Below are 15,435 nucleotides of genomic sequence, written 5' to 3'. Positions count from 1 at the left end.
AAGCCCATTGATCTACACCCATAAGCGTCCGCTGGAAGCTATTGAAAAGGAACCACTGGCTACTGAGCTGCATGAGTCGGGATTGAGGCTTGTACTAAATTGCCCATTGTAAAGATGCATTCTCCTACAACTGGGAAACGAAAAGCATGTGTAGTTTGAGACAATGCCGTTTGAATAGAGAACTAATGATAATAGGGTCTTCCCACCATCTTGGCTGAACCACTCTGATGGTAATTTACTGCAGGGTTTTATTTTTATCTTCAGTTTTCTTTATTCCATCTACTTTTGGTTGCAGAGTAAAGACTAACCCTTTCAGTGCTGGATGTTACTGCAGCATATGACCACCTCAGCTCTGGCTGAGACAGCAGTAGCCAGGCTTAATTTCAAACAGTTCAATGCATAACCAATACCACTGATTCACCGTACGTCGGAGGGAATGCTGGAAGAGTAATCGATGGTGTGGTCTCTCACATCAGGGAGAAGTAACCAAAAATCACTTGGCTTGCTCCAGAAGCAAAAGGGTAGATTTCTCCCTGGGGACCTTGCTGGTATTTATTTCTCAAGCGGCAATGCCAATAAAAGAGACCACCTCCTCACTTCCAGCAGGCAAATTAACCATAGAATATCATATGTGGCAATTGTGACTACAATTTCAAAAACTTTGATTAGTTGTAATGAGATGTCTTGAAATCATGAAAGGTGGTCCACCCACTCTGTGTAAAAAAAACTTGCCCTGCACATCTCGATTGAACTTTCCCCCTTTCACTTTAAATTATTCCCCCTAGTAATGAACATTTCCATCCTGGGACATTTCTACCCTCTCTAGGCCTTTCCTAATTTTATATACTTCTTTTCAGTGTCTCCTCAACCTCTGCCACGCCAGAGGAAACAATCCAAATCTATCTAACCTCTCCTTGTCGCTGAAACCCTTTAATCCAGGAGGACTCTGGTGAACCTCCTCTGCACCCTCTCCAAAGCTTCCACATCTTTTCTGTAATGGGCAACCAGAACGGCACGCAATGCTCTTAACCAGCGTCCTATAGCTGAATCATTGGAAGCTAACATGCTGGTATAGCAAGCACTAAGGTGAACTTGTTAGCCCCGATTGCAAGGGGATTTGAGAAGAGTGGAGATATTGGTGACATCAGATCCACGTGAGATACCCTGTGTAGAGATTCTCCATTCGTAAGGCAGGATATAATTACAATTGAGAGAATGTAACAAAGGTTAATCTGTTGATCGTGGAAAGTGTATTTTATGTGAGGACTAATTAACACATTAGGTCTATACTCTCCTGAGTTGAGAAGAAGAGAGGTGATCTCATTGAAATTTACAAAATTCTTACTGGTCTTGTCCCTTCATTCTCTTAACATATAAAGATCCATTGGACTGTCTGGAAAACACTCAGCACTGCTCTTCCCCAGTGTAGAAGAATTTCTAAACTTCACACCCTCTGGATGAGAAGAAAGAGTCTCTGGGTTGGGATGTCTAGAAAGAGGGATCACAGTCTTAAAATAAAGAATCAGCCACTCAACATTGAAATAAGAAGAAATTTCTTCTCATCCAGAGGGTGTGAAGTTTAGAAATTCTTCTACACTGGGGAAGAGCAGTGCTGAGTGTTTTCCAGACAGTCCAATGGATCTTTATATGTTAAGAGAATGAAGGGATAAGAGATCAGTGGAGGAAAATACAATTGAAGTATGGCGATGATCATACGCAACGGCAAGCAGGCACGAGGGACCAAATGGACAAATCCTGCTCCTGTGTCTTAGGCAAAGAGGTTAGGTAGATCTTTTAAATTTGTCCATTGTAAAAACGCATCCTTTACAGCTCACCCCTGTTGAATGATGTCTAATTTGTGCCATCTCCAACTGATGTTAACGTTTAATTCAGTTGATTTTATTCCAAACTCCCACCTGTATCCCTTGCGAGAGACATTGTATTCAGTACAAAAGGTGCCTGAGCTCCCTTGTGACCATACAGTCAAGGCCAGGCAACAATCCAGTATTAAGAAGCAAATAAGTTTAAGTTCCCCCTGGGTCTGACAAGGATTGGGAAGAGTCAACAACTGGACCCAGTGTGGTGTCGTGTGAGTGCTTGGCTACATCAAGTTTGAATGGTCTACACTAAGCCATTGCAAGGTATTTCTGTTAACAGCAAAGGCCTGTTGTTACCTTTCCCAATCCATGCTGTGTGAAGGAATATCAAAGAAACTTTTCAGCCATACCAGAATAAACCTTTCCAATATTCCCCTCTCTGAACAAGCACTGAGAAGAATATGACAACACACGACCCAGCTGTTCAGTCCTGAGTGTTGTCAGTGTAAAACATAACATTAAAATTATTTGCTGCTTAATATTGGATTGTTGCCTGGCCTTGACTGTATGGTTACAAGAGAGCTCAGGCACCTTGCTACAATATGATGCCTCTAGCAAAGGGTACAGGCAGGAGTTCGGAATAAAATCAACTGAATTAAACGTTAACATCAGTTGGAGATGGCTCAAACTAGACAAAGAATGCTTTGAATACCTGTGTTTGTAACATTGAATCCAACACCGATGCCAGCTTAAAAAACATGTCAAATTGAATTTTGCTGGCACAAGAGTTTTACCTTTTGTTATTCAGAAGTATATGCCAGTGCATAGGAATTCATGGAAACTCAGAAAAATCTTACTCATTGTCAATAAGATAAAACAGCACAATGCAAAGTCAAAGGCAAAGGGAACAGTAAGACTGACAGAAACAAAACCTTCCTCACCAAACCTCTCAATGGCCAGGCAAAAAATCTGGTCATATTCGAGTACAGACCCCCTGGGGTGTGGAGAATAGAGACACTCCTGCTTTACTGGTGTTCAAACAGGAACCAGAGACACCAACAGAGATAAAATGTGTGGCACAGATATCCCAGTCTGGATCTACCTTGTAGTGTGGTGTAAGGGCTATTGGTGACAACGTGTTATCTTCTGATACCGAGATTCAATAGACTTACCCGGTTAGAATCGATCCTCTGTCTTGAGCTGTAGATGGGAGGGGGGATGTTGAAGGCCTGTGGGACTAGATACTCCTCAGCATCCATCATGTCTTCCAGCTCCTCTTCATCCAGTAAACTCTGGAAAAACTTGCTGTCATTCGGACTGGGCAGTTTCATACGGTCATCTCCCTGTAACACCAAGGAATACCTACTTACCCTCATGAATAGAGGAGCAAATAAAAAATAATTGAGGAGCTCGGCATTTGAGGGGCAGCGGGTGTGGGCAAGGCTTTGTTGATAGTTCAGGACAATATCCTGCATCAGGACTGGTGCAAGTGAGAAGGCTCTGTGATAGCTGGGCTGCTTCAGTGATGGGCGGGATACTGAAACACAAGTTTCACTGTAACTGTGTGGGTACCTGTGATTAGCAGGATCTTGATGGGGTAACTGTGTGCTACCACTGGATTCATGGTGGTTATAGAGGGATTGAAGATGTCTACAGCCCCTGGAATGGGAAATGTGTGTGCTGATCCCTCACCAGGTTCACATGGCACAGGTCTAATGTCCAATTAATTCCAAATGTGCAAACCTGTTGAAGGGAGAAGGCTGAGTGCGTGCTCAATTTTCTCATCTGTTCAATTATTGCTCATTATTTTAATTGTTTTTTTGTGGTTTTCAAACATTTTTCATTTCTTTCTTTGGATAATTTTAACTTTATTGAGTACTCTTAATTGCTAAAACAGTTTTTGAATGTTTGTTGATTCGAAGGCTTCAGCAAACACTTAAGCACCCATCATCCATGACAGCCCCTGAGCCTGGGTGTGGGGCTTATCCAGGTTTCCACGCAGTTCTGTGTGGCAGGGTCTGCAAGTTTCACCTGGAGAGACCTTAGATCTCATCAACAAACTGAGAGGTTGGCCAAAGATGGTCCTCTTTCAGGAGACCATCCTTGACTGTGAGTCTTCTGCATATCAAAGGAGCCATAATTATTTTCCTTTGGATTACTTCATGATGGAGGAGTGCAACTTTCAGGATGCGCTGGTGAACTAAACTTTATGACATTTGAGGCATTCTCAGGGCGTGATTAATCGGCTCATGTTGTGGATGAGAAGGACATAGATTTAACTATTATACCTCACCCAATCTGAAAACACGTGGCTTTCCTGCAGTTCAGTCAGCATTGTTATTGTAATTGAAGGCAGAAAATACTTGTGTGCAGAAGGACTGCAGAGCAGTAAAGAGGTAGTCAACCTGTTGGTGGTGATGGGCTATTATCGATCAAGGAATCTCACAACTTCCATCGGAATAGATACTTTGGATTACGACGGGGGCTAGGACAATATCTTAAGGCAGAGTGAAAACCACTGGCCAGTTGTCAGATGCAGAGTTTTACATTGAATTAAAGAAACCAAAAGCATGTTTCTCAATGTAACTCACAGGTCCTTAAACAATGTGGCTTGCGGGATCTCTCGCTGGTGATGAACTCAGCTGGGTGACTGGCATTTCTTGTGTATGGAATGGATGCACATCCCATTCAAAGGCTCTACTTGCCTAAAGACACATGCTATGGGAACCTCTTTGCATCAGTAAGCCTGGAGTTGGGTCAGCACAGTGAACAGCGGCAGAACTTTAAACACAAGTACAGGATCTTTACTGCTGATTTCAAAGCTGTGCCTGAAGCTACTACCTCCCAATTATACTGCAGCACCCACCACTAGTGCTCCTCAACACTGCCCGGCTGAGCTAATCATGAAAGGGACTTTCTACTAATACACCTATTAGCCTTCAAATTTCATTTTAAAAAAACACTCAGAAGAAGAGGAGGCTTTCTGTTCTAGGACATCCAAGATGTCCTCTTTCTTCAGTAAATGTGGTTTCCCCCGCACTGTCATAGATGGATTGCTCACCCACAATTCTGTCCCGTAGTCTGCTCTAGTTCCCCCTCCCCCAAGATGGAATAAGGATCAAATTCCCCGAGTCCTCACCTTTCACCCCACCAGCCTCCACAGTCTTAGAATAAAGGGGAGGCCATTTAAAACTGAGGTGAGAAAAAACGTTTTCACCCAGAGTTATGAATTTGTGGAATTCTCTGCCACAGAGGGCAGTGGAAGCCAAATCACTTGATGGATTTATGAGAGAGTTAGATAGAGCTCTAGGGGCTAGTGGAATCAAGGAATATGGGGAGAAGGAAGGCACGGGTTATTGATTGGGGACGATCAGCAATGATCACAATGAATGGCGGTGCTGGCTCGAAGGGCTGAATGGCCTCCTCCTGCACCTATTTTCTGTTTCTATGTTTCTATATCCAACACTACATCCTCCAATGTGATTCCATCAGCAGTCACATCTTCCCATCTCCATCCCTTTCTTCCTTCCACAGAGACCACTCCTTCTGTAACTCCTTGGTTCACTCATCCCTTCTCACCCAAACCACTGCCTCCCCAGGTACTTTCCTCTGCAACCGCAGGAGATGTAATACCTTTCCCTATATCTCCTTCTTTGCCTTCATCCAGGAACCCCACCAGTTCTTCCAGGTGAGACAGAGGTACACATGCACCTCCTCTAACCTCATCTACTGCATCTGGTCTTACCGATGTGGCCTCCTACACATTGGCGAAACCAAGCAGAGACTCGACAACCGTTTCGCCAAACACTTGTGCTCGGTCCGCCAAGGCATACCAGATCTCCTGGTCACTAACTATTTTAACTGCTCTTCCCATCCCCATACTGACCTTTTTGTCTTGGGCCTCATTCAATCCCAGAATGTGGCAACACACAAACTGGAGAAACAGCACCTCATATTCCACTTGGACAGTTTAAAACTCAATAGCCTGAACATTGAACTGTCCAATTTTAAGTGACCTCTAACTAACCCCTCCCTCTCCCCTTTTTCTCCCCACATCCCCTTTCTCTCCCCACCCCTGCCCTGTGCCCCAGCTCGACTCAGCCCTATTTCTCCCCTCCCCCTCTACATTCCTTCTACGTTCCTTCTCTAGCTTCAGATCTGGTAACTCTTCGATCATTTGGTCTCACACCCTCTGTTTTTAAAAATCCCTAGGCTTTGTCCAACCATCTGCCTGTTAAAACCCCCCTCACCTGTCTTCACCTATTTCCTGCCATGCTTTGTCCTGCCTCTCCTCTCTTCCAGCTTTCTTTACCCCTCTTCACAATCAGTCTGATGAAGGGTCCAGACATGAAACGTCACCTATCCATGTTCTCAAGGGATGCTGCCTGGCCCGCTGAATTCCTCCAGCACTTTGTGCCTTTCTGTCTCTGTGTTTTTTTTACCTCATTCACTACCGAAATCCGCTGTCAAAAAACTACCAAAACATCTCTGAACATCTTTTCAAAGTCAGCTTCAATTGAAAATGCAGATTCGTTTTTGCGATAAACTCAACTTCGGCTGCACTGAATGCATTTTATCAAGTTACTGTTCATCAATACTTAGAAATATAATATTAAAGCAAAATTAAAATTAAATTTTGTGCATAAAACTCTGAGGTTGCAGTGATTTGCTTCCAGTGATAAATGTGAGAGGAAACTTGTGGAGGCAAGCGGAAGCGATGGATGGAGAATTGATGTTAAGATATACTTAAGCCATAATCTATAACATGACTTTTCTCACAAACATACCCATCACCACATTAATGGGGGACAAAATAAGAAACTGGTTTAAATAACGGAGGTAGATTCAGTCCAGTTCCAAGGTAGACACAAAATGCTGGAGTAACTTAGCGGGCCAGGCAGCATCCCTGGAGAGAAGGAATGGGTGACGTTTCGGGTCGAGAGACTTCTTCAGACTGATGCCTCCAGTCCAGTTCCAAGTTTAGAAAGGAGGTAGAGACAAAGAAAGGAGATGGAACAATGCAAAATAATAGGGTAAAAGGAACCTGTTCTTCCACTGGAGCAACAAACTATCTGCTGGAGGAGCCCAGCAGTTCCGACAGCATCTATGAAGTGAAATGGACAGTTAATGATTGGGGTCAGGACCCTTCAGCTGGATAGAAGGACCAGAACTGAAACATCCACCATTCCTTTGCTGCTCAACCCACTGAGTTCCTCCAGCATATTGTTTGTTGCTCCAGATTCCAGCATCTGCAGTCTTGTGTGTCCCCTCTCCTCCCACTGTTATAATTTGGGATATGGAACCAAGGATGATGAGAGGTAATCTCATTGAAACTGTCAACTTATTACAGGCTTCTTCAGGCTAAATTGAGGGAGGAGAGTCCAGACCCAAGAGCCATAGTCTCAAAATAAAGGGTTGACAATTTTGGACTAAGATAAGGGAAGTTTCCTCATTGAGATGATGCTGATTTTCATTGGGATTTTCTATCCTGGAGAGATGTGGAGGCCCAGTTGCTGAGTTATTTCAAAATGGTGATTTCTGGACGATAAGGTAATTATTGCTGGATGATAGCTTTGAGGTAGAAGATTTGCCATGATCCTGAGGAATGGGGCACTAAAGTCATAGAGCACAGAAACAGACCCTTTGGCCGAGCTTGTCCATGCTAACCATCAAACACCCATCCACACGTCCACACTTTGGTGATTCAGTTGCTCATCTGAATACTTTTTAAATGCTGTGAGACCCTCTGTTGCCATCACTCACTCAGGCACAGCGATCCAGATTTCAACACCCTCTGGGTGAACAAGTTCCTCTCAATCTCATCATGTTTACTCATATTCCTTACCCTAAACTTCTGCCCTCCAGTTTCAAACACTGAGAGAAACAGAGAAGTTGAATGGCCTGGACTAACCTCACAGCCACCTCTTTAGAAAGGGAAGATCAAGATGGCTGATTCCGTCCTCTCTTGGGCCCAGTGAATTATCCTGTGCTTCCAACCCGATGTGTATTTGAGGCTGGTGTGATGCATTATCCTGCTGGCTCTGTAAGGTGACGAGCCTCAAAACGCAAGAGACAGTCACCAGTGGAGGAATTTTTGTTCTCAATTTTTAATGATATGATAATTCCAACCGAGAAAACTGAAATCAAACTGGACTGACCTGAATTACCAAGTACCTCTGTGGATCTCGAGCCATTCTAGAAAATTCTGCTGCCAACTCTTTGAACTTGGGCCTGCTGTCGGCATCAATCATCCAGCCTGGGGAGAAGAGCAAGGAAAACAGAGGCTCAGAAAATGGAGAATCTCACAGGAAAAATCACGGAAACTCAGAAAACAGTAAGTTCAATACGTGAGTACTGGCAGGGTCGGTGTGCAACCACAGGCCATGTACAGTAGGTAGACAGTAGGTGTGAGTACAGGCTGTGGTCAGTGTGTGAGTACAGGCTGTGGTCAGTGTGTGAGTACAGGCTGTGGTCAGTGTGTGAGTACAGGTTGTGGTCAGTGTGTGAGTACAGTCTGCAGTACATTTGTGAGTACAGGCTGCGGTACATGTGTGAGTACAGGCTGTGGTCAGTATGTGAGTACAGGTTGTGGTCAGTGTGTGAGTACAGTCTGCAGTACATTTGTGAGTACAGGCTGCGGTACATGTGTGAGTACAGGCTGCTGTACATGTGTGAGTACAGGTTGTGGTCAGTGTGTGAGTACAGTCTGCAGTACATTTGTGAGTACAGGCTGCGGTACATCTGTGAGTACAGGCTGCTGTACATGTGTGAGTACAGGTTGCGGTATGTGTGTGAGTACAGTCTGTGGTCAGTGTGTGAGTACAGGCTGTGGTCAGTGTGTGAGTACAGGTTGTGGTCAATGTGTGAGTACAGGCTGTGGTCAGTGTGTGAGTACAGGCTGTGTCAGTATCTGAGTGTGGTGTGTGTGAGTACAGGTTGTGGTCAGTGTGTGAGTACAGGTTGTGGTCAGTGTGTGAGTACAGTCTGTGGTCAGTGTGAGTACAGGCTGTGGTCAGTGTGTGAGTACAGGTTGTGGTCAGTGTGTGAGTACAGTCTGTGTCAGTATCTGAGTGTGGTGTGTGTGAGTACAGGCTGTTGACAGTGTGTGAGTACAGGCTGTTGACAGTGTGTGTGTGAGTTCAGGCTGCACTCAGTGTGTGAGTACAGGCTGTGTCAGTATCTGAGTGTGGTATGTGTGAGTACAGGTTGTGGTCAGTGTGTGAGTACAGACTGTTGACAGTGTGTGAGTACAGACCTTGGTATGTGTGTGAGCACAGATTTTGGTGTGTGTGAGTATGCATTATGGTGCTTTATTGTTACGTGTGGACTGCACAATGAAATAAAGCACCATAAAACATGCAGACCGTGTGAGTGTGGTATGTGTAAGTACTGGCTGTGGTCAGTGTGCCAGTACATCGTGGTATGTGTGAGCCAGGGTTGTGACCAGTGCGTGTGAGTATGGTATGTCATCAGTGCTTTTACAGACACTGCCATCTTTTATTCATCATCTTTTGAGAAGCATCTGAAATATCTTGAGATCAGCTTGGGAAGAGCAGGACATTAGTCAAGTAGGCAGCTCCTTTGCTGGATCGTGAAAATAAATAATTTTGCAGAGACTGCAGGGCAGAATAAAGCTTTCAATTATAAAAGAGATAATTTAAATTATAATATTTTGCCTGAGTGCTGGCATGAATATGAAGTGTGCAAGCACAGCACACTGAAGGAAAGGCAATAAAATGCATTCTTCATATCAGGAAGTAAAGGGCAAGTAGCAAAAGGAGATGGCAAAAGCTACTATAAACTTCAATAAAATTACAACTGCAGAATAAAGAGCAGGGGTTTCTGAGAATAATGTAGCCCCATGATCTGAATTTTAACAATTGACATTCACTCACCATTTATAGCTTTTAATTTCCTTGCATTTTGTTTCTTGTTTCTGGCCCATCATGTTTAAACTGTTGATTGTTAGTTTTCTTTGCTAGACTGACCATTGCTTTCACTGCCCACCTGAGCATACTCCATCCTAATGTGACAAGTGGATTCAATATTCCTGACAAGGTGGTTTGGAGACAAGGATGAGGATTTTAAGTGCTTTGGTTGGGAATGAGATACAGAAGTGATGGAGAATGGGACTGTGCTTGTTGGGACATTGCCTTAACAATTCTGGATGGCTGCAGGGTTGCAGAAAGTGGTAGTTCATAAATTCATGTTCATAAGTTTTAGGAGCAGAATATGGCCCTTCAGCCCATCGAGTCTACTCCACCATTCAATATGGCTGATCTATCTTTCCCTCTCAACCCTGTTCTGCCTTCACCCCATAATCTCTGACACGCTTATTAATCAAGAATCTGTCAATCTCTGCCTTTAAAATATCCACTGACTTGGCGTCCACAGCCGTCTGTGGCAATGAATTCCACAGATTCACCATCCTCTGATTAAAGAAATGTCTTCTTATCTCCTTATAAAGGTATGTCCTTTTATTCTATGGCTGTACCATCTGGTCCTTGACTCTACCACTAGTGGAAACATCCTCTCCACATCACTCTATCCAGGCCTTTCACCATTTGGTAAGGTTCAATGAGGTCCCCCCTCATTCTTCTAAACTCCAGTGAGTGGAGGCCCAGTGCTGTCAAACGCTTATAATATGTTAACACAATCATTCCTGGGATCACTCTCGTAGGAGGTAGCCTGGTGATATATGTGGTGGAAGGGTCAACCTCTGGAGAACAAATCTAAGAAACATTATCATTGGAAAAGGGCTTAAACAAGTTTATCATTCAGTCTGTTCACCAAGGAGCCCTGATATCCAGGAACATAAAGGGTGGGGAGAGAAAAGTAAGAAGTAGGAGAAGTGATTTCTGGAAGAAGATTGTAAAATAAATTAATGTTATTTTCTTCAGTGGATGAAAGATAGGAAGAGCTTTAGGAAAATAATTAGTTGGTTAGAAGTTTGAAAAAAATAAATGCCTCTTTAAAACAAGGATCAACAGAGGAATGAGCTAACTTTAGAGAAAATTACTGTGAATATTTACACACAGTGAAGAGGGTGGAAGTGAGTGTTATGTTGTGAGGTTGTTGTAAAACAAGCTATCATTCTTATGCCAGAATAGTGTGGGGTTGTGGTAGAAAACCCATAACAATGGTGCTTTTGTTACCACACACACAGTCTGCAGACCGAATTTGATCTGGAGTAGAAAAGTGGAGGAGTCAATTCTGAAGACTAAATCCCTCTGTGACCAATGACAGCTGTCACCGCCCACAGAACAAGAGACACTTCAATCTCTGGGAGACTTTGCACTTCAACTGTAGTCTTTGTCTTCTACTCTATTCAGCCGCAGCCCGACTGTGTGTTTGAACATGTTTTAAGGAACCATGCTGTAGTAATGAGGGCTGCTTACATTTTACCATCACCATGTAGACATCAATGGTGCAGATTGGAGGCTGGGAAAGGCGTTCTCCTTTCTCCAGTATGTCCGGTATTTCACGAGCCGGGATTCCATCATATGGTTTCCCACCAAATGTCATCAACTCCCAGATAGTGACACCTGTTGGAAATAAAAGCAAAATCCATTCAGTATCCTTGCAATATCTGAAGTATTGAACATCTGCAGGAGAGTCAGTTTAAGTCTGAACATTGGATAAAGGGTGCAGTGCTTCATGTCAATTCCAGCTTCATGTGTGCAGCGGAACATACCATAGCTCCACACGTCACTTTGATGGGTAAACTTCCGGTAGTGAATACACTCCAAGGCCATCCATTTAATCGGCATCTGCAAGGACATTGGGAAAAATATTATCAGAATTCTCATGTGTTATTATAAATAATGCAGACACTATCCATTCCTGGAACAGCTTTTTCCCCTTTGTTATCAGGCTTCTGAACAGTCCTTCATTAGCTAGGGAACTATTCGATTCACCTTTACCTCATTGTGGAGATTGGACTTTGTCTCTGGAACTGATGGGCTACAATGCTAAGAACTATATTCTGCACTCTATCATCTCCTTTGCTCTACCTATTGTATTTGAGTTCTGACAGAAGGTACTGAGAATCTCGTGCAGACGAGATGGGGCATGTGGCAATAAATTGGCTGGAGCAGATAGCCAAAAGCCAAACAGAAACTGAGACTGTGGGAGTGAGTCCCTCTTGATAACTGGGAAGGAACCTGGTCTGCAGGTGCAAGATGCTCAAGGTGTTGCTGTATGTGGGGCTGGTGGGGCTGGTGTGGCTGTACCTTGCTCCTCCGCATGGCAGTCACCTGACCAATCTTCCGTTTCATCCGGGGATCTAAGATGGAATATGTTTTGCAGGAGGCGATGTACACGTCTCCAGAGAAAGGGAATAAAACACAACCTACATAGCCCTTATCCTGATTTCTACTTTTGCTTGTGGCTGCATCAAACTGTGTGTCGAACCTAAATGGGCAAACACCAAGTGTCACAACACATGCAGGTTCTACCTGTCCCCGGTGGTGGGAAGGATGGGCCTGGCAATGCTGCCATATCATTAGATCTTGCCGTACTATCTGTCCTGTGTAGAAAAGTAACAGTCTCTCAAGCACTTCATGGATGTATTGTTTAAAAATAAATGTCATTGTTTAAAAAGATATGTGTGGTATTGTAAATAGAAAGTATTGGCTGGAGGGCATAACGAATGCAATGAAAGACATGTACTGATTACATTGCATTGAATGTCCTGTATGTATTCCATCTGAAATAAAGTATACTTTTGAAAAATAAACAAGAACACCCTGAATCACCAGAACTCTCAACCAAGCACCGACTTTATTTGGCTGGTGGTGAGAGAGGACCCCCTTATCAGATCCTTCATGCACAGTTGCTGCCTTAATCCCAACAAGGACTGAGGTGGCTGCATATTTGCTTAGACGGTCTGGAGAGGGGCTCTTTGCCGGGGTTCATCCTGAGAGGCCCCTGGGATTTATGGACTGTTCCCTGAGCTGGCAAGCACACATATAGAGACAAATAAAAGTGTAGTTAGAAGATCATCAAGTAGGTAGGAGGCACACTAGCCTAAAACCTGTCAGACTTCCAGTGTAAGGAGATGTTCACAAATGAATGAGGTTGACTGACACCTTGAGAGGTGCTGAGGGAAGCACTGAAGCTTGCTGTAGACACAGCAATGTCTTTGTGGTGAAAGAGCAGTCCAGAGAAGAACTCTTCCAGTTGCTTTTTCTTATTCTTCCCACCATCAATCAGCATTTCACTGGCTTGGGAAGAGAGTGGGGGCTCAGGAACGCAGGTAGATTTACATGCAAACTGAAACTGAAACAGGGAAATTGTCGTATCCAATGATATGTGGAGGGGTTGTCCACATCACATTGCAGCCTTCCTGTCATTGCCTGCACACACGCAGGTGTCCATGTTTTTTTATTAGTTGTGGGAAGTCCAAGCCCCTATCTAACATAAATAATGACTTAGTCTATTACATGGACAACTGGGAATCAAGGCACATTGCAAGCAGCTGAGTCAGAGTACAACATTTAAGCTATCTGTATGGCATAGTGACATCATTCAATCTAGCTGGTCCACACTGTTGCTTATCCACTCATTCAACCTCCTATCCTATTTCAGCTCCATCCTATCCATTATCCCATCCATCACTTTCTCCTTGATATGTTTATTTAATGCCCTTCGTGCATCGATGAAAAGGTTCGCTCAAAACTCCCTAAGAATTTTTATATTTACCTCAGTTGACCAAATATGCCAAATGCCCATGATCATTATATTTAATTGGTAAAAAGGCAGAATATTACAATGGCATTGGCAGCAGTGATTTCAGTCACACAATGGCATTTTGTTTGGTAGTCTAGCAAGGTATCACAAAGCTGCTTCAAATACTGCATGTAATCACTAGCTGCATTTTTGGCCATGTTCTGAATCATTTCTCCAATCAGTTCTTGGACCGCCTGGAGAGAATGACCAAAGAATAAAGTTGGCACAAAGATTTTGATTCATTTCTCTGCTGAAAATGATTGATATGCACACACAGGCACATAATTATATATTACATACGCTTCAACACATAATGCTTCCTCCAGAAATGACAGTAAATTTAAATGTGATCTTTCCTTTAAAGAATAATGGATGCCAGGGACTGTATCACAGCTGTCATCTCAGCTGAGATAATCTACAAGAGTAAATCTTAAGGACTTCATAACTGCTATCTGTAGCTGAAGTGGCACAATAGCCTAAAACATTGGAAAGTATGACTTATTGGTTATGAAATAGTAAACAATTTTAGTCATAGGTTCACACAACATAAACACATGCCTCCGGACCACTCTGTCCATGCTGACAATCGGTTACCTAGCTACACTTGCCCCATTAATCAACACTTGGTCCATAGCCTTCTGTCTTGAGAATTCAAGTGCTCGCCCAGATATTTCTTAAATTTCTTAAAAGGGCGGCACGGTGGCGTAGCAGTAGAGCTACTGCCTTACAGCGTCAGAGACCCGGTTTCGATCCTGACTATGGGTGCTGTCTGTCCGGAGTTTGTACGTTCTCCCCGTGACCTGCTTGGGGTTTCTCAGAGATCTTCGGCTTCCTCCCACACTCCAAAAATGTACAGGTTTGTAGGTTCATTGGCTTGGTATAAATGTAAAATTGTCCCTAGTGTGTGTAGGGTAGTGTTAATGTGCGGGGATCGCTGGTCAGTGTGGTCTCAGTGGGCCGAAGGGCCTGTTTCAGCGCTGTATCTCTAAACTAAACTAAATGTTGTGGGACCACCTACCTCCAAAACCCGATCATGCAGTGTGCTCCATAGTCCAACCATTCTTTCTCAGCCTTGTCCTGTTAATTCTAAACCTATGCCCTCTAGTTTTTGACACCTCTGTTGTGGAAAGTGTTTCCTACTATCCACCCTGCTTATACCTTCATAATTGTGCCTACCTCAACTCAGTTCCCTTCAGCATCCTTTGCTCCATGGGAAATAAACCTAGCCATGGTTGATAGAATGGCAGGTCTGGCAACTCATTGTTGCGGGATATAGAAAATTGAGGTTTCATGTGGGTGGAAGTAAAAGAGGCAGGGGCTTATCAATATTGATTAAGGAGATGATCACTGAAGTAATAAGGGAAGATATTCCAGAAGATTCTTCAAATATTCATGATGTCAGTGAGAAAACACATGCGTCTAATCAGACATATCTTGATGACTTTATTTCTGAAAGAATACAAAACAAGAGACACTGGCAACCATTGCAAGGAAGGAGGGATTATCAGGGAATGCTGCCTGGGATAATCTTATAGGGGTAGTCTGAGTGCCTGGAAGAAATTTGTGCTTCTGAGAACTGGGACGAAAGAGGGAAACCAGCAATTTGCATTTAAATAGCGACTTTATAAATGTAAACTTACTTTCTTTCTCCGTCCCTGCTACTACAAACACATATCCTCTTAGCAGTCTAAAGCACATACTCAGACACGAGATATCTACCAGAGAATAAGATATTGAGACAAAGGAAGAAAATGGTTGAGTGTAGACTAACACCTTTGAAGGAGAGGCAGGTAGAGGGGTTTAGAGTTTTGGAATCAAGTTCCAGAGATTAGGTTCTAGATAGGTGGGCATGACAGTCTGAAGTGGGTTAATGTAAGTGAGGCATGGA

At 43.5% G+C, this 15,435-nt stretch overlaps 1 protein-coding gene across 7 annotated transcripts in view; it reads right to left on the bottom strand.

Annotated features, from left to right (window-relative positions):
* The window catches only part of erbb4b (erb-b2 receptor tyrosine kinase 4b), a 741,684-nt gene that overhangs the window by 64,624 nt on the left and 661,625 nt on the right, over nt 1–15,435 (bottom strand). For all 7 annotated transcript variants that reach the window (XM_078403687.1, XM_078403689.1, XM_078403688.1 and 4 more), the window contains exons 22-25: nt 11,512–11,587; nt 11,216–11,362; nt 7,976–8,073; nt 2,990–3,160 (exon numbers count right to left, since the gene is read on the bottom strand). In XM_078403687.1, coding sequence (XP_078259813.1) covers nt 2,990–3,160; nt 7,976–8,073; nt 11,216–11,362; nt 11,512–11,587 — 492 coding nt within the window. The remainder of the gene's footprint in view (nt 1–2,989; nt 3,161–7,975; nt 8,074–11,215; nt 11,363–11,511; nt 11,588–15,435) is intronic.

This window comes from Rhinoraja longicauda, chromosome 8 (assembly GCF_053455715.1).
Source record: "Rhinoraja longicauda isolate Sanriku21f chromosome 8, sRhiLon1.1, whole genome shotgun sequence".
In the NCBI taxonomy this organism is placed as follows: Eukaryota; Metazoa; Chordata; class Chondrichthyes; order Rajiformes; family Arhynchobatidae; genus Rhinoraja; species Rhinoraja longicauda.
Note: the sequence above shows the minus strand (reverse complement) of the source record. Positions and strands in the feature narration are given on the sequence as shown.